Source organism: Solanum dulcamara, chromosome 7 (assembly GCF_947179165.1).
Source record: "Solanum dulcamara chromosome 7, daSolDulc1.2, whole genome shotgun sequence".
NCBI classification, from domain to species: Eukaryota; Viridiplantae; Streptophyta; class Magnoliopsida; order Solanales; family Solanaceae; genus Solanum; species Solanum dulcamara.
In genome coordinates, this window is record NC_077243.1 from 73,477,450 (window position 1) to 73,498,525 (window position 21,076).

A 21,076-nucleotide genomic window follows, 5' to 3' on the forward strand; every position below is an offset into this window, starting at 1 on the left:
AACTAATCTTGTTTATATTAATTAAACTGAGAAATGTAACACGAATTATCTTTTTTATGTTAGTCGACCTAAGTTGCATTACTGTTGGATTAAGGCTCATCCTGCGAAGTACGAATTATACTTAAAACAAGTTTTTGCCTCATACAATTCGAGCCAAAGATCCCAAAACGCTCGGTAGATTTGCAAAAACCTAGCAACAGCCGGTCAGGGCGAAGATAAGCTTGCTTCTTCACAAGCTTAACGGAATAAATCCTACTCACTGAAGGCTAAATTTCTCATGATTTTGCGCGAAAGCACGCTCAATGATATACTGGAAACATATAATTTCTCTTTTGCAGCCTAAGGGCAATATAATAACAAAGGTTACCCCCTCCCTAACAGCAAAGTTGTAATGTTCTATGGACAAAAATATGATCAATAATTTTCCTGCATTTTGTTTATAAATAAACCCGCGCTTGCCTTGATGAACAGCAAGTCTGTCGGAAGCTGTATTCCAAATATGTTGATTAATCACATATTCCTACATTCTGACAAATACAATTATACAAACAAAGCTACTATGTTACATCCATTGAGCTCACTCTGATCCAGGCTCCGTTGGGCTCCATACACGAATCTCTAAATCTAGCTGCCCGGATGAGCTCAGATGAGCAAAAGGAACCAGGAGAAAATCCACTGGGGGTAAACCTTGAAATCTACCTGGAAAACTATGAGCAGATGATTTCAATCTCAGTGAGCTGATTCCTCTTTCTGATACAACATCATACAAGAAGCATTCCTTTGATGAGCTTGGACTGATACAAGTAATAACAACGGTATACCCTATACTTTGTGTTCCCTTGGATAGAAGAAAGAGGACCCCGTCTTTTTCTTCTTGTAAAACAAGGAAAGTTTCCTTCTTGCTCAACGAGACACGCAATGGGCAATCATACTGGAAGCGCCTCCCTGAATCCCAGTGCTCACTGCTGAAATGTGATGAGAGTTGTTTGGAGGAATCAACAACTTTACAGTTCTGGAGAGGGCATGGGCATGGTGCAAAAAGGCAGGCCTCTTCGTGATCTCTTTTCTTTGAGTAATCAACAATTTCTGTGCATCCATACTTGATGTTTCCGCAAGGTACTGGTCCTGAACCAGCAGCTACTTCAATCTCTGCACAGACTACATTTCCTTCTATGCTATCTGTGTGTGCATGTTCCTGAAGGGGAGCACCAGCAAATCATTTTGGTCGTCAATTCTAAGAGAATACTTACATTAACTTTTACCATAAATGATAATTTATTCAAAAGAAAAGAAAAGAAAAGAGACGATTGGGGAAGCCTCTCAGGTTCTGAGATATTTAAAAGTATATTTACCCTGATTTAACTGTCATAAGTTATCAGGCACAGAGAGCTACGTATAGTTCTAGTAAGAGTATGAGATTTAAAAAGTGATATTACAACGTTGACATACTCAACAGAAAAAGATATTACAACATCAAAGCATCTTAATCTGCCATGAAATGTAGTAGCAGAGGGAGATCATTTTCACACTTCCACTCAGGCATCAATAAATGAATTCTGGACGTACACCAAATACAAGAGCAATTAGGGTATTGCTGCTAAAATGAAATCCACATATGTATTTGGGTTTAGGATAACTATTTTTTAGTTTGTGATATTTTATTCATGATTTACCCTCATTAGCCACTCAATCTCTTATTTAAGGAACCCAAACAATCTAATTCTAACGTCTCAATATCGTTTGCTTCTAGGTCATAGTACAAATCATGTGTGAAAATGATAATAGTAACATGCTCCTTCGGGTCTCAGTTCAAGGTAAAACATTTTAATTAGTAGAGAGCAAGAATTCGATGGCAAATCACCTGTTCTGTGAAGGTATCCTCATACTCTTGATCTTCCATTTCCTGCAAAGTAGATGAAAGTCACCAAGATATCTATAACACAATATTAGGAAAACAAAAGCACAGATATGGCAACCTGGAGTTGAGGCCCAACGTACTCCTCACCCTACCCCTCATCCAACTACCCCAAAAAAGGAACAAAGGAAAAAACTATTGTAAGTTGTAGCAAATGCTGAGGTAAACATACACCTTGCTATTTTTGATAACCTTCTCTGTTTTATCAGCTCTATGTTGATCTTATTCTCAACGTACTTTCTTTTCTTCTGACAGATTGTCTGCAGGGTTCTTAATTTGATTTATTAAGAAGATGAAAGACCTGTATTTAGCTTTTATCTCCATTAATAAATTGGTATGCGACTTGGCCAACAGTCAATGAGGACTAAGGCTGCCAAATATAGGCAGCTGACAACAGCCTACTATATTCAAACAAATTTAAGCATTGTACTTAGTCAACACTAAACGCCCATATAGATGAATATATTACGACGTAAGAACAGATACCAGGCCTTACTTGATACTTACGAGTTATGACTATTAGACTAACGGGTTACTTATGAGAACAACAAATTACTAAACCACACCTCCCCTATACCTGTGCATGAGAAAGCTCTTGCATTGGTTCCACTGCTCTCAGCGGCATACCATCAGTTTGGGCTTTGTATCCCAATGACCCCATCCCAAGTCCTCTCTCCATGCAGACTACCTGCATGAGAGAATAAAACTAGAATACAACAACCACAACAAGCCCAGTATAGTCCCACCATGTGGGGTCTGGGGAGGGTAGAGTGTACGCAGATCTAACCCCCACCTTGAAAGGTAGGGCGGCTGTTTCCGAAAGACCCTCGGCTTAAGAGAGAGAATAAAACTAGAATAATATGAGAAAATATTGGTTCAATAAATCAGACAATTGGAATGTACCTCCCCTGAGCCATAACCACCAAGTTCCTTCTCTTGCTTTTCTCTCTCACTAATCTCCTCCTCACCCCATGAGAATAGGCAAGGAAAAGCTACAGGGGCTGATTCATATGCTGCTCCAACAGCAACACTCTCATAGTAAAAGAGCTGCAAACCAATGAAAGATTAAATTAAGCACTAATTAGATAAAACAGAGATGGGTATTCACATCATTCACACTCACCTGGAGAAACAAAAGACAGCCCCCAACTGCGCGTTGCTTCCCTTGACGAAAACGAGATATCTCCCGCACTAGCCGGTCAAGCAAGAACTTGCCCCAATTATATTGATGGAGTACATCCATATTTGTCAAAAAATGGAGGAAAGAAGGGCTTACGTCAAGCCTTGCAGTTGGGCACAAAAGAGTGCCCATTACATAAAGCACGAATGACCTTTTGAAATCCTCCCCAGCTTCTGGAGCTGCAAGTCGTTCCTCCAGAAGACGGACAGAAATCCCACGATTGGTTGCATTGTATCTTTTACGTAATTGTAAAATCAATTCATCAGACCCTGAGTTCACCACATCTTTTCCACTGGCAGGCAAGCCCATTACAAGTTCCACATCCCTTGGAGTTAAGGGTATCCTCTCACCACAGATTTCCAAGCTGCGTCTTACAGTATTGAACCTCTCCAATAACCAAAGACACAAGCTTCTTCGAAGAGTCCGACATCTGAGGCCAAGGATGCTACCAAACCCCATGCTCTTTACAGCTTCCTTCTGGTCAGGTGTGAGCCGTTGTAAGACATTTAGTAGACGGCCAGGGGAACACCTTGTGACTAGTTTGGTCTGCATAAGTAATCCATCAATAAAGTTGAGCATAAGAAGTCAAAGATATTAACCATTCTTAGCGTTACCAGTTCCATCATCAAATAAAGAAAACCTTCAGGAGGGGGAGGAGTTTAACCTGTCTTCTTGGCTTAGGAGCACGGGCAGGTGCTGAGCTCAGGTACTTATCCCACACTTCACGGGCACGAGTAGTGTACTTTGCCTTCTCCTCAGGACCCATGAGCTTCCATGCATCTGATGCTGCCTTTGTGGCCTGAAAAGTGATGTGCTCTTACTAACCTGCTTGTGTGTGTGTAACAAACAGGTGTACACTAATGCATCTCATACATACAAATAGATTCTTACAGCTTTCAGGCCTGAAGATTCAGGATGTGTAGCACTATACTCTTTAATAAAGTCACGGCTGAAAATATTATTCCCAGTGTTAGCAAAACATGGTAGTCCAAAAGCAGTGGAAATTAGATAAACATGTTACAAAAAATAAGGTATTTTGCTCAAATAAACATGTCACCTGAAGTGCACCCAAGAGCAAGCAGGACGAGGAGTGGCTACTTGCTTTTTCTTCTTTTTTCTACTCCCTTCTGGTTCACTAATACCTTGATCCTTCCTCTTTCCCATTGCAAATTCTCCATCACAGGGCACCTTAAAATCAAAGAATGGAGAAATTCAGTTACTTATAATACCCATCCACATTAAAAAAAAAAAGAACATGAAAACATGTATGCTGAAACTCCACCCTGTGCGCACCCAAAGTGGCTGCTGGTTTCCCTTATCATCATCAAAAAAAAGAACATGTATGCTAAAATTCCACACCAAAAATGTTACAAACGAGTCAAATCACGACGATGATGCCAAAAAGCACATAGAATCCGAAAAAATGAACTCTTTTGACTGTACAGCAAATGAACAAATTCACCACATTAAGAAAATGCGACTGTTATATGCTATGATGCTCCCAACTACAGCATTAGCTGAAAACATGTCTGCAAGCGGGCTGCAGCATTATGCATGCAAATTCAGCAACTCCTAAAGTCAGGCTTATTCATATGGCTAATTTAGTAAAGATCCAGCTACTCCTCAATGTCAGTTTCTTCATACTGTCAATTTCCTTAATAAACAGTGCATTTGTTTTGTGATTGACATGCTATTAAACCATGTAATGAAGTGAAATATGCTGATAGTCCAATACAAAACAGCCAAGCAGAGCTGATACCTGCACTTTGATAGTATAGTGTCCTTACTTTAAAGACAAAGTTATCATTTTTACATGGTAGATATCCTCAGTCTCTTCAGAATCCCACTAGTACTTTGACAAGTCAATAACTCCGCGACAGGAAACCTGGACTATCATACTTTCAGGCACAAAGGGCTAAATATACAGTACCCAGATTAGATTGTTCCATTTTTCTACATCATCTTTTAAATGTAATTTAATTATCATGTGCCCTGTGCACTACAACTCTGCCTGTATGAGCTCGCTCACATTGCCGGTTCAAGCCTGAATAAAGGAGGGTTGCTGAGGGTCAATTAGAAACAGCCTCTCTACCTCATAAAGGTGGGTGGGTGGGGGGGGAGGCTGCATACATCTTACCCTCCCCAGACCCCACTTGTAGGATAACATTGGGTTTGTTGTTGTTGTTGTTGTGCTCTGTTCACTACCTTCTAAAAAAAGTACAATTGGTACAGTAACATTTTTAAGCAACTCTGTTTTTCTTCGTCCAAACAGTTAAGCAGTTGCCTACTCCCTTTGTCCCAATCTATATGGAACCATTTGACTCGAAACAAAGCTTAAGAAAGAAATGAAGGCTTTCGAAATTTGTAGTCTAAAATAAAATTTGTGTGGCTATACATTATTTCATTAAAGATTAAAAAAAATTGAAGCTAAGTTATTTCTAATTATAGAAAGCTAACATTCTTTGTATAGAGACTAAAAAGGTAAGATTGCCACATAAAGTGATATGTCCTGCTTCAATGAATAATAGCTTCTTCTCTAATTCTAGTAAATTCCTACTGCAGTCTAAAGCTGAACGGCTATTTAACACACAAAAGTACACATAGAAACTGAAAGAGAGCCAAATGATCATGAAAGCTTTGATTTGATGAATGATAAGTGGATGCTGCACTTGGGCGAAAACAAAGAAATCGAAAATTGACTGTAAAGCAACAAAATGAGGTACGATATAAGGAAAAAATCAAGATGTAAAATCGAAGGGAATTGAGAATTAGAACCATTGTCATTGTATAGTGAGAAGGAGAAGCTTTGTCGTTGAGATCAGGTGGAGAAGCCTCAACCTCGACCATGTCGATTATAGCAAAGTACAAACGGAGTATGCTTGGGTTCCGGCGGTGACGGAAGTTGATCGACGACGAGACAGGGGGACAGTTCGTCGGCGTTCGGGGAATTCAGGAGTTTAGATTATTATTTTTTTGTGCTGATTAGGGTTGTACCTTTAGTTCTTTGCTTAATTTGATTTTGTTTTCATCGGTAATAGGAAGAGTACAATCGGGTACCGGTTTAGCCCGTTTCCTTTGTTTGTTCGTACCTGCATTACCAAAGTACTACTAGTACCATTTTTATTTAGGAAATTTTTTGAAAATATACGGTGGTTTATGTGTGCCCAACACAAAATATTTTAGGGCAAATTTACTATGCTAGATAGAGTAAATTTATCCTTTGTTAATAATTATGATTAAATATGTTTTTATTGCTATTAAAATAAATAAAATTTACCTTTATTTTTAAATAATGAAAGCTTAGCACGTGTACCGTAATTAATGACTAAACTTTTTAATTGGAATAGGGAAAAAATTGAGTTCAAAAAAAGTTTGACCTTTTTCCTTAATTTTAAGTTTTTAGAATTTTTTTATTTCTCCTTTCTCTCTTTTTGTCACTACCTCTATCGTTAATCGCTCTTTCTTCCTCCTTCTTCCTTTGATCCCTCATACGACTGCAGGGACCACTAATCTGATTAATGAGACTTCCAATTGTGGTATTAATTTGCAAAGTGAACGAATTAATTCTAAAACAATAAATTACAGATTATTTCATAAAAAAATTGTAATTGCATTTTTTTAATTTAATTTTAAAATTCTTTATTAAATCTTATTTAACTTCTCATGTTAAAATTGCATATATCAATCAATTAAATTAAATTTCTGACAATTTAACTCATTGAGCGATTTAATCTTATATACTTTCCCTTAACTTATTTCATGTGACTAATGGAAACTCTAAGTACAATAAAGGGGTATTATCAATCTCAAGGTCGAGACATAGATTCTATCAACTAATTATTATTTCGCAAATATTATTTGTTATCGTCCAACCTACTAGACATATATTAACTCACAATAGATTCTATCAACTAATTATTATTTCGCAAATATATTTGTTATCGTCCAACCTACTAGACATATATTGACTCACAGTAGAGTCTCACCTTAGATAAGTCAAGATAATAAATCAATTGTATTGGTTATAACAATTATATTCAGATTAAGAGTATAAATACATTTAATGATCTAGAGAAGTTGTTTTATAAATATTTAGAACATAAATAATTATCTCTACTTGATCCTTTCACTACAAACAAAATGTATTAGCACAAGAAGTCGAAGTTATATCATTCTCATAATCAAAATAAATTATATTTAATCTTGTACTACAATCATACATACGATTTTATCTAATTTCCGTCTTAGATTATAAACATAAACTTTATACTTATGAATCAATGATTTAATTTCCATGTTTAATGGTCATTCACCGAGATCTGAAGGCAAGCAATGTTCTCTTGGATGATGATATGAATCCAAAAATTTCAGATTTTGGATAGCCAAAACATTTCAAATGGCTCAAGAGATAGCAAACACTAACAAAGCAAAGGACTAGACTTAATGGATATATCAGTTTTGGACTCTGCAACAGTATTTGATCTTTACATAAGTCAAGCCTATGATAGGGGGATTGATCAATAACATCATATAAGGAGGCCACAACTTATTCCCTCAATGTGGGTCTCTAATTCCTTGTGATAGATATAACAAACTTAGCTTGTAGTTGTACATGTGCTTATTTGTCATAGTTAGTGTAACAACCTATTTAGTGTTACTAAAAATACATACAGTAAAGATATATGAATGTCATTCGTCATAAGAGTAGGATCAATTATTTGATATGCGAGTGCATTAGTTGTGAATTAAGGTCGTACAATGCCCCTAGCACAAAGTTAAGTTGAAAGTGTTTTTCCGATGTAGTTTCAGACTTGAGTTTAAACTAAGGTCAACTTCAAATAACCATAACTCTCAGACTATAATGAATTAGGTGGTCCATAACCTATCAAATTAAAGGTCTATGGGTATTCTTTTCAATGCCACCAAATTTGCCTCATTTGGAGTACGAAGTAAAAAGTTATACTCAATTTACTGAGCATTGTCCTTGCTGATGTCGCCATAGCGGGATTTAGGCTGCCGTAGCAGGATTTAACAGGCCAGAATTAAAAAGGGGCAAATTTTTAGTATCTCCTTCTTCTCTAAAGTTCCAAAATAGATGAGGGTTACCCTAGAAATCCCAAAAAAACTACTCTAGGCTTGGAGAGAAGGAAAGAAGAGATTCCTAGCACAAGGAAGGCTACAACCCATGTGTTTCAGGCCAGTCTCCAGAGTTTCTCCCTCCAAAAATCAGAGATCATGTTATAGTCCTTCTACGACTGTTTGGAGCCCAGGTAGGCTAGGTTTCTCAATTGAATAGTTATAAACTCATTCTCATCGCTTAATATAATATAAATTGATGGGAGATTTCATGTCTAGGCCTTCGGGCACAGAATCTAGGTGGTTAAATGATTGTCAATTATTGTTAAGAGTGAGAATGTATGTTGTGGGTCATGATTATTACGTGACTAGTGATAAAGGTCCAATCTTTGAATGTTAACCTTGGTGAAACTATTTAAAAGGTCAATGACTCTAGTGAGATTAAGTGTAGACAATAGCTGGATCATAATAAAATCCTGAGACTTGAGGATTATGGGCTATTGATGTATATAAAGGGATGTGTTTATACAAATAATTATGTGTGTTCAAGTTGATTATTCCTTTTGAATTACTTGAGTAATGCGAATCATGAAATAAAGGGTGATTGTGAATGACTTAGTGTTGATAAATCTCATATCATGAACCTATTTGATTACATGTGGCTTTAGGTTATGGTTTAGTCTATATCATAGAGAGACTTTTAATAGTTATTGAGTAATACTGTGGTGTTTACTATGCATTTAATTATTGTGGTTGGGTGATTGATATGTTGTTGTGATTTGTGTACAATTTCAAGACCATGAAATTCATAATCTTGATCTTGCTCTACTAAAATTAATGCATTGAATAAAGAAAGCTTGATGAAATATTGTATGCAATGAACCTGTTAGTTGATTGTGCAATTATGTGAACTATTTGCTGTGGACTGTGATTGTATTTGTGATTATGATATTGGATCGCATGTCAAGTTTCGACACATATATTGGATCGACGATCACGTTTTGACACATATATTGGATCGGGTGTCACGTTTCGATATATACTAATTATTGGATCGGGTGTCACGTTCCGACACATACTAACTATTGGATCGGGTGTCACGCCGACACACTAACAGTTTAGGTATGGATTTTGTGAGAGAATCATTATGTGGCTATCATCTCTGAATTGATCTTGAGTATATATGTGATGATAGAGAAATTGACCCGATTATAATTGAGCATGTCCTTCATGTGTAATAATTGATATGAAAAGACTGAAGGTCCAAGGGTTATCATGTTGACTGTTGTATTTGAGATTTACATTGTAAAATTATATATTTGACCTTGAAATGGTAAATTGGTAATATGCTTCTGTATAAGCATGTTCAGATTATGTTATGGTGGCTAGACGCGTTAGCATCGTATGTATGAGGCCGTAGGTAAATAAGTGAAAAGCAGTTGATGGATGATCTAGTAAGATTGGTGACTTAGAGTCAGATATTGATGATGTCCTGTTGGTACATGTGAAGAAAGGGGATTGGGAGAGAATTTGGAGATTTTGTCTCAAGGCAAGATGCCCTGGCAAGAGGAATCCTACTGTGGCGAGGCCGCCAGAGCAGGTTAGGTCCGCCATGGCGGGCCAACGCTGTTAGAATATGAGCCTTAGTCCACCTAAACATTTTCATCTTTCAAGTGAGATGTTATTTATTCTAGGGCCAAGTGTTGGTGTGAAAGCTGAAGGCAATAGACTAGTTAGATAGAGTTGGTGGTGGGCCGTAGTTCGAAAACTCCTCTATGTGATAGAAAGGCTAGGCCTGATCTGTAATAAAGTTGCCAGTAGACCAACTAGAAGGGATGGGAGTTAGGCTTGAACGACTTTAATGAGGTTAATGACAATGATAAGAGTTTGTGCATAAGGATTTGGCGAGTGCATTTCCTTAAGAGCATATTTTCTTCTTGTTGATTTCTTTATATATATTATGCAGTGGATATCGGGTTGACCGATGATGCCTACCAATACGTGTTGTTTGTACTCATACTACTCTTGTTATGCCACTTAGTATAGTCTGGTTGAAGGGTCAGTGATATTTTATAGGTAAAGACGAAGATAAGTATCCAACAGCTTTTACTCTTCCTTCCTTATGGTGAGAGCTGTATCTAGGGGTGTACATGGACCGGGTTGGTTCGCATTTTTTACAAACCAAACCAAACCATTTGTGTCGGGTTATTAAATTTATAAACCAAACCAAACCAATTAAAGTTGGGTTTTTCGATATCAATTTTTCTCGGTTTTTTTTGGGTTTTTCGGGTTTCTCGGATTTTTTTGAGTTTTTTCGGTTTTTTTGGATTTTTCGGTTTTTTTCATAGTATCTACTAAAAAGCACAGAGCAATGCTTCTTAAAAAGAGTTCTAGTACAAAATATCAACATATAAGATGGATGCGGAACACTGTTTGAAGTTTTAACTTTATAATATAACTTTATACGACGAGCTTTTTTTGTATATTATTTAGATGAGCTTCTCAAGTCCAAATCTAAATGTAAGAAAGAAAACAAAAATTATGAAAAAAATTTAAAAAATATTTATAAATTACATTTTAATAAATATTTTTATGTATAACATAGTTTAAAATTAGTATATCTATAATCGGATCGGTTTGGGTTCGGTTTGGTTTTTTTTAGTTAAAATCAAACCAACCCTATAATGGTCGGGTTTTTTTTCCAAACACCAAACCAAGTCAAACCAAACCACTAGTCGGGTTTTTTTTCCGGTTTGGTTCGGTTTGTCGGTTTGGTGCGGTTTATCGGTTTGCCCTGTACAGCCCTAGCTGTATCTTGTTTTTATTTATAAACTGTACTCTTAGAGGCTCTTGTACCTGTTTATACTAGTATCCTTGGGGGCGTTAAAGTTTTTTTTGTAATAAACCTTTGGAGAGTTTTTAATTTAACATACAGCGATCTCATATTTCTTTTAGACTTTTAATCTGCATTTTGTCAAACTTTCGCATGTTCTTTTGTTTAAAGGGTTGAGGGTTCTCCTACCTAAGTGTTAGAGTAGGTACCCGTACGATCCGGTGGGTTGGATCGTGACAGTTAGACTAACTTTCCTTGTCAAATGAGTACAATATTGGATCACTTGTAAAATTCAGTTTTGTTATTTAAATCAAAATTCAGTTTGTGTTCTTCCCTTCTTTTCGTAATCTGTATTATCTTCCTTTCATCCATGTCATCATGACCACTCCATCGCCTTTCCTCACCTTCATCATCATAATAAATTCCTGCTATTATATTCATCTTTGCAGGCATTTTATGCAGGAGGATAGCAAATCAAAGATGTAAGCTATGCTTTTAATTTCTGGATTGAACTGCCGAGTACAATAATAACGTAGACCAGTAGTTTAGAGATTCACAAATAATCTTTTTGATTGGTATAATTGGCAATTATGTTATCCTCTGTTCTCTTCTTAGGATGGAAACTATCAATCATTAATCTAATGGTTGTTGTAAAGTGAGAAGGAAGGATTACAAACGTCCATCTTACCAGAAGTACTTTTTTAGAATGCGCTTTTGAAATAAACACTTTTCAGAATAATATTTCTCTTGCATAATATCATCAAACATAATGTGGAAAATCCTTTCAAAACAAGGGACAAAGTAAATTCAACAATACAAATTTAAATCCCAAATATAGCAACACCAATCCAATAACTGCAATGGTTGCAAATGTTGATGTACCATATCTTCATGATGTAAAATCTTTTTTTTTTATTATTTTATGTTTTAATTTGTCGAATAATTATTTAAGTTGTTTGGCTTGATGTTCTTAATTATATTTATATCATCATGTTGATATTATTTTAATATTTAATATTTTTATTGATTTGTATATGTATAATATTGATTCATTGAAAATTTTGTAATATGTACTTTTTAATTAAATAAAATAAAATTTTAATTTAATTTTTTATAATAGATATTTAAAATATTTTTTTCTATAAAATAATAATATTAAAAGTGCATTGATAACTCGTAATTTGACTCTCAAAGCAATTTTTAAAAAAGCTTAGTCAAACATATCGGTTTATCAAAATACTTTCAAATGAAATGACCAAACACAAATTGCTTATTTTTAAAAAACACTTTTCTGAAAAACTATTTTAATAAAAGTGCTTATAAAATAAGTAGTTTTTAGCCGCTTGGCCAAACAAGCTCGATTTGCATTAGCTTGTTTTAAGTGTTTTTAAGTCAAAATAATTCTTAAACACTTATAGAGTATTTGGATAAATTTTAAAAAATACTTATAATCATTTTATTTTAAGCTAAAATAACAAGCCATAAGCCAAAAAGCATTTAAAATAAGTCAATATAAAATCAAACAGATTATAAGTCATAATTTATAACTTATGGCGTTATAGTATCAAAGTAATTTTACTTTTAGTTTCTGCATATTAGAGAATATTGTGTGCCTCCCATGGAACAAACAAGTAACCAAGTAGCAGCCAAGCAACAAACATCTACCGGGTGATTTTCTCTTTTTGAGTACAAATTCAAGTGATAAATCAAGGAACCAATAAAGACTTTTTAGGAAAAAAAGTAAAGGTAGTCAACAATCAGCTAAAGCAAAAAAGCAGCTGGGAAGCTACCCATATACTAATTGGGCAGACAAGATACAAGAACAATACCAGAAGATCAAAGAGAATGCAGAAACTTACCCCTATGGTTTGCTTATAGACGATGGAGAAAGTTACGTAAAATCGAGAGTCGAGTTCGAGTCCTTCAAGAAAGACTCCGAAAAATTATCGAAGCTGAGGAGTCAGTAAGTTATCTTCTTATATATCAACCAAGTAGATAGTTGTTTTTACCAACACAAGTGACTACCTTTTTCTTTTGTGCTCAATACTAAATTGAAGTTGTCAACTATAAGGATATCACTCCTTATGTGATGATGCGTGATCATAAAGACAAACTTGGCTATGAGTTAGCAGGCATATGAAGAAAACAATATCACTTACTAAAAATTGATGTACATTTCTTGGCATTTTTGAGACTCCTGACCCATAATGATGATTGAAAACAAATGCTGGGATATTTATATATTTTTGGGGGCTTAAAATTAAGGACTTAAAAACACCTTTTGTTTTAATCAAATACTGATAAAATGCTTTTAAAATCATTGTGGATTAAAAACTCTTAAAATAAATTAATTTAAACGGACTTTTTTTAAATTTTCAACTTATGACTATAGACTTCTGAGTCAATTTATTATAAATATTTTTTTGTTTATTTAAGTATTTGATAAAAATCAAAATTGCTTATAATCAAATGTTTATAAGCCAAAATCATAAAGTCATATCTACCTTATGATTTTACAGCTTATGGACATTTTTGTTGACCTTTTATGATTTTACGCTTAATATATTTTATAATTTTTCAATCACTTTTCTTAAAATGTATTTGTAATATTTCATATAACTCTTTTTGTTTTTTGACAACCAACTCTTATATTAATTACCAGAAACGTCATTACATATCAAGTAACTAGACACAACATACTTTGTTCTCATTTGTATCCCTCATTACTTGGGCTCTAACAAAACTTATTGTTAGTACTAAGAAAACTTTGTAATCTAACATGAGACTTAACAATGGTAGTGTAGGCTATCTCTTTGGCCACTACTTCTTCTATTCTACTCCTCTTTACAAAGACTCTATTGTTCCTTTCTATCCATACTCCATACACACATTCAGCCATAATAATTTTAAAAGCTTGTTCTGATAATGCCCTGCCCTTCCCTTGGTTGATGCACCATTGCAAGAAATGGTTTCAATCTGTGGATGGAAGGGCTGTCTTCTAAATCCATTCTAGTAATCTGTTCCATAATTTGATGGAGTATTGGCATTGGACAAACACATGTTCAACACTCTCATCTGCACATTGATATAATGCACATGTTCTGTTCACTTCCAATCTCCATTTGGTTAGCCTATCAACAGTAAGTAATCTCTGTTGAAGCAGGAGCCACATAGTGAAATAAGCTTTTGGCCTGACTTCAATCTTGAATATAAGACACTTCCATTCTACTCTGGTCTGATCCCCTATCATAGTCAGGTAGATTTGCCTAATCATACTTCCCTTTCCGCTTCTAGCTTGTTGCATTTGATCCACCATCTATTTAGCATTCATGATTTTCCTGACCATCCAACTTGCCTGTCCTGAATTTGGCGACGTCTCTTGTTCTTTTATATAATAAGTGTATATCCATTTGATCCATAACTTGTCCTCTTTGTGTGCTAAATCCCAGCATAGCTTGGCAACTGTTGCTTTGTTCCATAGCTGCATATTAATCAAGCCCATGCCCCCTATAGATTTAGGACTGCATACTCTTTCCTAGGCCACAAGAGCCTTTTTTGTGACTTGTCCTTCACCTGACCATAAGTAGCTCCTGTATAATCCTTCATGCAGCTTAATAATTTTTGCAGGAATAATGAATATCTGTGCCCAATAAGATTGAATCCCAAATAACACTGTTTGAACCACTTGTGCTCTCCCTGCATAGGATAGTTTCCTAGTAGTCCAAGAGTTAATTCTAGCCATAATTTTCTCAATCAGAGAATACCACTGTAAAATAGTTAGTCTCTTTGATGACAATGGTATACTAAGATACTTAAAGGGAAGTTCACCAATTGTGTATCCTAGTTGTTGAATAATTTGTTGTCTAATTAATGGTGCCACCCCTCCATAATAAATGGAACTCTTACTCAGATTGGCATGCAGACCTGAAGCTTGAGAAAATATAAAGAATTTCTTTTGGAGGGATTTGATGGACTCTATATCCCTTTTAGAGAATATTAGCAGATCATCAGCAAAACATAAATGAGTGATGCCTAATTTGGAGCATTGTGGGTGAAACTTAAATGTTTTATCCTCTTTTAGGCCATTAAGATATCTACTAAGGTATTCCATTGCTATAGTAAATAGGAAAGGAGAATAGGATCTCCTTGTCTAGGTCCTTTAGCTGCTGCAAAAGCTTGTGAAGTGTTTCCATTCACAACAATAGCATACCCGACTGTTGTCACACATGCCATGACCCACTGTGTGAACATTTCAGAAAATCCTAACTCCTTCAGTACTTGTTCTAAGTAGAACCATTCCACAGAATCATAAGCTTTATGTAGATCAAACTTCAGCATACTCCTAGGTGATATGTTTTCCCTAGTATAAACTTTTACCAACTCATGAGCTAGTATAATGTTACCAGAGATCTTTCTCCCAGGTATGAATCCTGCCTGACTATCATTAATAATTGTGGGCATAACATCATGCAATTTGTTGGCCAAGACCTTTGCAATAATTTTATTAAGTACAGTGCAACATGCAATGGTTCTGAACTCTTTCACAATACTTGGACTACGTACCTTTGGCACAAGAGTTACTAGAGTACAGTTAATAGGATCATATATCTTTCCAGTGAAAAAGAATTGCTTCACTGCATCAATAACCTCATGCTTGATGATATACCATGTGTGTTTGAAGAAGAAAACATTATATCCATTAATATCTGGGGCCTTATCATTACCTATGGCCTGTAATTCCTCATATATATCCCCTGTTCAGACACTTTTTCACACAGCCTAATCCTCTGTTGCCTAGATAGAATAGGCCCTCTTCTTATTATATGAGATAATATTTATAGCTGGTAGAGTATTTGCTGAAGATCCCATTAATCATTTATAAAACTGCACAAACTCATTTTGGATATCTGTAGCCTCATATAATACCTAGCCTGATAATGCTGTTATACATTTAATTTACTTTTATTGAGTCCTATCTTTGATCAAGGCACTGAAATATTTGTTGTTGGCATCCCCAAGTTGTATCCATTTTGCTCTCGATTTCTGTCTTAGTGCATTTTCTTCAATCAAGGACCACTTCTCTAGCCTCAGTATTGCCTCTCTTTCCTGATCAATCAACGCATCAGTGACTTGGTTGTTGATACTCTCTTGAATTCTAGCAAGGTCATCCCTAGTCTTTTCAATCTTCTAGCTAATAAACTTGAATTCATAATTATTAAGCTTCCTCAATTTTGATTGTAGTGCTTTAAGCTTTTTCCACACCTGCTCCATATTATCCCCCCCACCCCCCCACCCCCCCCTTATAACACTGCTTCCATATGTCGTCAACTATATGCATAAAGGATTCATGTTGAGTCCACACATTAAAAAATTTGAAGTTCACCCTAACCTCCTGTTGATTTTCTTGTAGAGTAAGTAGCATAGGACAATGATCTGATATTCCAGGCTTTTCATATCCAGTAGAAACATGTCCCCATTGCATCAACCACTCACAATTACCAAAAGCTCTATCAATTCTACTTGAGATTCTATCTACCCTATACTGCTTATTGGTCCAAGTATAATATGCTCCCTTCCAAGGCAATTCAGTTATACCTATATTTTGAATACATTCAGCCAGGTCCTTGACTTCATTCATAGTAACTACTGCTCCAGCTAGCCTATCTTGAAGGTATAAAAGTGCATTAAAATCCCCAGCTATAAGCCAAGGTAGGGAAATTCCTTGTGCAATTGTATTCAAATCCTCCCACAAACTCTTCTTTAGCTCTATAGTGTTGAAACCATAAATCACAGTTAGCATAATATATTGTTCCTTGTTCCTGTGCTTGATTTCGCAATGCATTACTTATGCAGTACTTAGTATTCCTTCAACTTCATACCAATTCTCATTCCATACCACCCAGATTCTTCCATTAGAAGTTGCATGATAATTATTCAATATCCCCTATCCAGGTGTTATTCCTCTCATTGTTGCCTTCATATTATGTTCCTTTATTCTAGTTTCCACCAGTCCAGCTAACTTTATTCTTTTTCCCTAAAGGTAGTTTTTGAGTTCCTTTTGCTTATACCTTTTATTCACACCCCTCAGGCTCCAAAATACCCACTTCATAAACCAGCTTTAGGTGCTCCACCTCTATCAACAGGTAGTGAAGCAAGTTTGCTGTTCATAGGACTCTCATACCCATTTCTAGTTGATATAGTTGCCAGAATTGGAAAGTTTTCAAGACTAAGTTCTGGTCTTGCTTCCCCTGCATTGGACCTTTGATTAAACTGTTCTCATCTCTAACTTTAGGTCTAAGACTAGATACCTGCTCCTTCTCTTCACTATCCACATGTTGCATCTGAGGTTGAATCACACCTTTATATTGCCATTCTTGAGTTACTTTTTTCACAGGTCTACTACTCCTTGTCTGTGCATCCTTGTTCATTTTAGGGGGTTGACATATGTGTCCAATCTGCTGACATTTATCACAATATTGAGGCTTCCATTCCAGTTCCATTTGTTGCAAAAAGGTTCCTTCACTAGGATCTATCACAGTAATTTGCTGAGGGATAGCTTTGGTAATATTAACTTCAATAAGCATTCTGACATAAGATATTCTAGTCTGCTTAGTAGTGCATTCATCAGCAAATAAAGGTACTCCAATTGCATTTGCTATTCTACTCAAAGATCCTACTCCCCAATAGTTAAGAGGCAACTTTGGAAATGTTACCCATAACGGTATTTCAGTTAAAAATTCATTTCCAAAGTCAAAATCAGAACTCCATTGCTTCAATATTATAGGTCTATTATTAATAGTATAAGGCCCAGAGTATAGTATCTCCTTCATATCATTCAATGACTCAAATTTCACAATATAATAGCCCTCCTCATGAAAGTATACATCAAGTTTTATCACAGTTGTCCAGTTCAGATTCACATATCTTTTCATGGTATTGTACCCAGGGCATTCTCCCACAACATAATCAATAAGTGCACATTTCCACTTCTCTTCTTCCGATTGAACATCCTCCTCTTCTAGTTGTACCACAGCTTGACCCTCTATTACTTGCGGAGTAAAATAAGCTAGATTCATACCATTGTTAGCAACTCGATTATTCTTAAACATATTGTCACGGCCCAATTCCTTAGGTCATGATGACACCTACTATAACGCACCAGTAGGTAAGTCAACCCGTCAACCCGGAACATCAAGTAATGGGTTTGAGGGCAGAAACTAAACAAGAGTGGAGAATTATAAAGATAAGTAGAAAGATTAAGCGGAAGTAACTCAAAATATGATATAAACAACTAAAGATCCCTTCCAAAACCTGGCAGTCACAAGTACAGAGCTGCTACAAAATAAAAGACGAGTACAAGTCCCGAAAGTGGACCGAAAATATATACAACAACTGGCTAGTCTCAAAAGGCAAAAGACGGGTCATCCATACTGAAGGAGACAGAAATGATCCAAAAACGCCACTGCAACAGGCTCGATCTATCCACGGCGATAGCTGGTGCTCTGTCAGGCATCACGAAAGTAGATGCAGAGTGTAGTATGAGTACCAAGACAACAGGTCCCCAGTAGGCATCATAGGCCGACTGAGAAGAAAAGGTAGAAACAATATGAAAAAAAGAAATAAGCCTAAATAGGAATCAACACGAGCATCAAAAGGGAAAAGAGTACTATCTATGAGAACTATAACTAACTATATCCAACTGGCCCCCCATAAGCCCAGTCAGTACACTCGTGCGCAAGTTAAATAAAAACCCGGATGAGCCCCCATAAGCTCGCCGAGTACACAAAATAGCTACAACTACCAAGGCTAGGAACCAAGAATCTGCAATGTCAGGAACCGAAGAACTGTAGCATTTCCAAAGCCCCAAATCTCCAAGAGTCAATAAACAAGGGGTGCTTTAGGGGTCAAGGCCAGGACTAGGACCCAGATGCTCGCTCGAAGGTTCAAAGTGGCCAAGGCCGAGATTGAGTACCCGGATGCTTGCCATAATACATTGGTACAGTCGAGGTCGGGACAAGGTACCTGGATGCTCGCTATAAAACATCGATATGACTGAGGCCAAGACTGGGTACCCGGATGCTCGTCATACTAGAAAGCCGGCAGAGGCCGGGGCTGGGTACCCGGATGCTCATAGATAAATTATCCCATGATGCCAAATATTCTCCTTCCCAACTAGAATACAACAGTACCAAAAATCTTTTCCCCAATGAGTCAATTGATATACTGCCAAAACTTGAACTGGAGCCAAAGTCAACGATCACGAAATCTATTATTGCCGACGCATCATGAAAGTCACGATTATACCGAGTTATGGATGAGGGTATGCTTAATAGCGACGCTTAACTAAGGCCAAGCTACTAGGCACTAGCCCGCTATACCATTCTACAAGGATTTAAGTCCATCGGAGCGACGTCGTGGCATCTAAAGCAAGTTTACATCCTATACTAAGGTCAACATACTCCACAGTATCAACAACATGCTCATTTAAATCTCCTTATAATACTAACAAATAACGACAGGATACACATGCTTCTAAATACCCAAAAACCCCGATAAAAAGCCTAAATCATGATTTCTTACGCCTAAGATATACAATTAAACTACCCAACCCTATTTCCAACTATTTCTACATGCTTTCAGACATTCCAGTTCAATCTAAAGAAAGGAAAACCGTAACCTACCTGTAGGCTAAATACGTGAGCTCTAAATTACTGTCCCGAAGCTTTTCCCTTCTGAACTGCTTTGGAATGCTATCACGCTATCAAAAACAGAACTACGACGTCGATACAGTCATTTAGACACTAATTTCATAATTTTTGGAGGCAGACCAATTTCGGGGTCTAAAATAAAAATTGTGAAACCCGCATATGAAATTCTGGATTTGACCCCCCTAAACAGGTTCCAAACGTCACCCCGAGCTCACAAATCATATTTATAACACAATTTGGGGTGGAAATTTACGCGGGACGAGCATGCAATCAAAACTCATAATTTCCAACTAAAAGACCTAAAAATGACAGCATCAAGATCAACTAATTCCGAAGAAACGAGACCCTTCCAACCTAAACAAATTACACTACGATGATCCTTGCAAAAAAATCCACAATGTAGCCTCAAGAATCACTCAAAATGGAGTTATATTGACCAAGATACACTCTTCCAAAATTCAACAAAATTTCATTTCAATAAAGACTAAATCAGTAAATAAACACGCATTTTTACCTCAAACGAAGCTTCACTTCACGTATCTGAGCTCACTAAGAGATTTCTCACGAAATTCTCTTGAATTTAGACCCTTGAATCACCAAAATTGGGTTTATATAGGTCAAAAAATAATTTCTCAAAGTTCTTCAAAAACTCAATTCGAAAATAGACACTGCTGCAAATAAAATTACGATTTTTACCTGAATCGAATGCTCCAAATCAGCTTTCAATCTATCCAATACATTCTCCACGAGAAATATCACAATTTTGTCTTTTGAATCATCCAATTTGGAGCTCTATAGCCCAAGATAAAGGGTTTTAAAGTTGGAGGAAATATCCCAAAATAAAAGGGCGGCTGCTGCTGCAATTTTTCAGATTTTGGAAAATCCAAAATCTACGATGGGGTGCTCGAAATTCGTTCGGAATCTGATAAAAATAAACCATATATGCTACCCCACTAAATTCGATGTTCCGGACTCAATGGCGCATTCATAATTTACATACGAGATCATTTTAATAGAAAGTGAGTCTCACACCCAAGAGTCATTTTAAGTCACATTCTACAAAGGGCCTCAATATTAGTCTGAAAGCCTCGAAAAGTGAACGAAGGGTCGTTCTAGACCAAAATCGACATTCCAAAATTAACCGCGCTGTCAGAATTTTTATTCGGACGCGTTTTCCAAGAATGTTGACCAAAGTCAACCATATGCTAACTTTCAAAGTCAAAAGCGTCAAATGACCCCAAACTCGTATCGATTGTCTCGATGGTCATGCCAACAATGCTACTAGACTAATTTGACCATTTCGGAGCTGATAGAATCATCAGAATTCGAATTCGAGGTTTTCTTGACCCGAAACTCGAAAAGTC

General features: G+C 36.3%; 1 protein-coding gene across 2 annotated transcripts; it reads right to left on the bottom strand.

The window, feature by feature from the left end:
- Nucleotides 1-411: 411 nt before the first annotated feature.
- Nucleotides 412-6,177, bottom strand: LOC129895868 (uncharacterized). Of its 2 annotated transcripts, XM_055971640.1 has the most exons (9): nt 5,871-6,174; nt 4,153-4,283; nt 3,987-4,044; nt 3,760-3,894; nt 3,039-3,641; nt 2,819-2,962; nt 2,493-2,603; nt 1,862-1,903; nt 412-1,195 (listed from the first exon to the last, which is right to left on the bottom strand). In XM_055971640.1, exons 1-9 carry the CDS (start codon nt 5,940-5,942, stop codon nt 578-580), a joined length of 1,914 nt encoding a protein of 637 aa, XP_055827615.1. In that variant the 5' UTR covers nt 5,943-6,174; the 3' UTR covers nt 412-577. The 2 variants fall into 2 exon arrangements, with proteins under 2 accessions (XP_055827615.1, XP_055827617.1); XM_055971642.1 differs by lacking the exon at nt 2,493-2,603 and having other exon boundaries at nt 5,871-6,177.
- Between the last annotated feature and the right edge of the window lie 14,899 nt (nt 6,178-21,076).

What these genes read in the sequence shown, in the direction of transcription:
- LOC129895868 (XM_055971640.1), bottom strand. Translation starts at nt 5,942, where the DNA reads ATGGTCGAGGTTGAGGCTTCTCCACCTGATCTCAACGACAAAGCTTCT. An exon ending in CTCACTATACAATGACAATG is followed by an intron (nt 4,284 to 5,870) that starts GTTCTAATTCTC and finishes TTTGATTTTAAG; the next exon opens with GTGCCCTGTGATGGAGAATT. An exon ending in CTCCTAAGCCAAGAAGACAG is followed by an intron (nt 3,642 to 3,759) that starts GTTAAACTCCTC and finishes TTACTTATGCAG; the next exon opens with ACCAAACTAGTCACAAGGTG.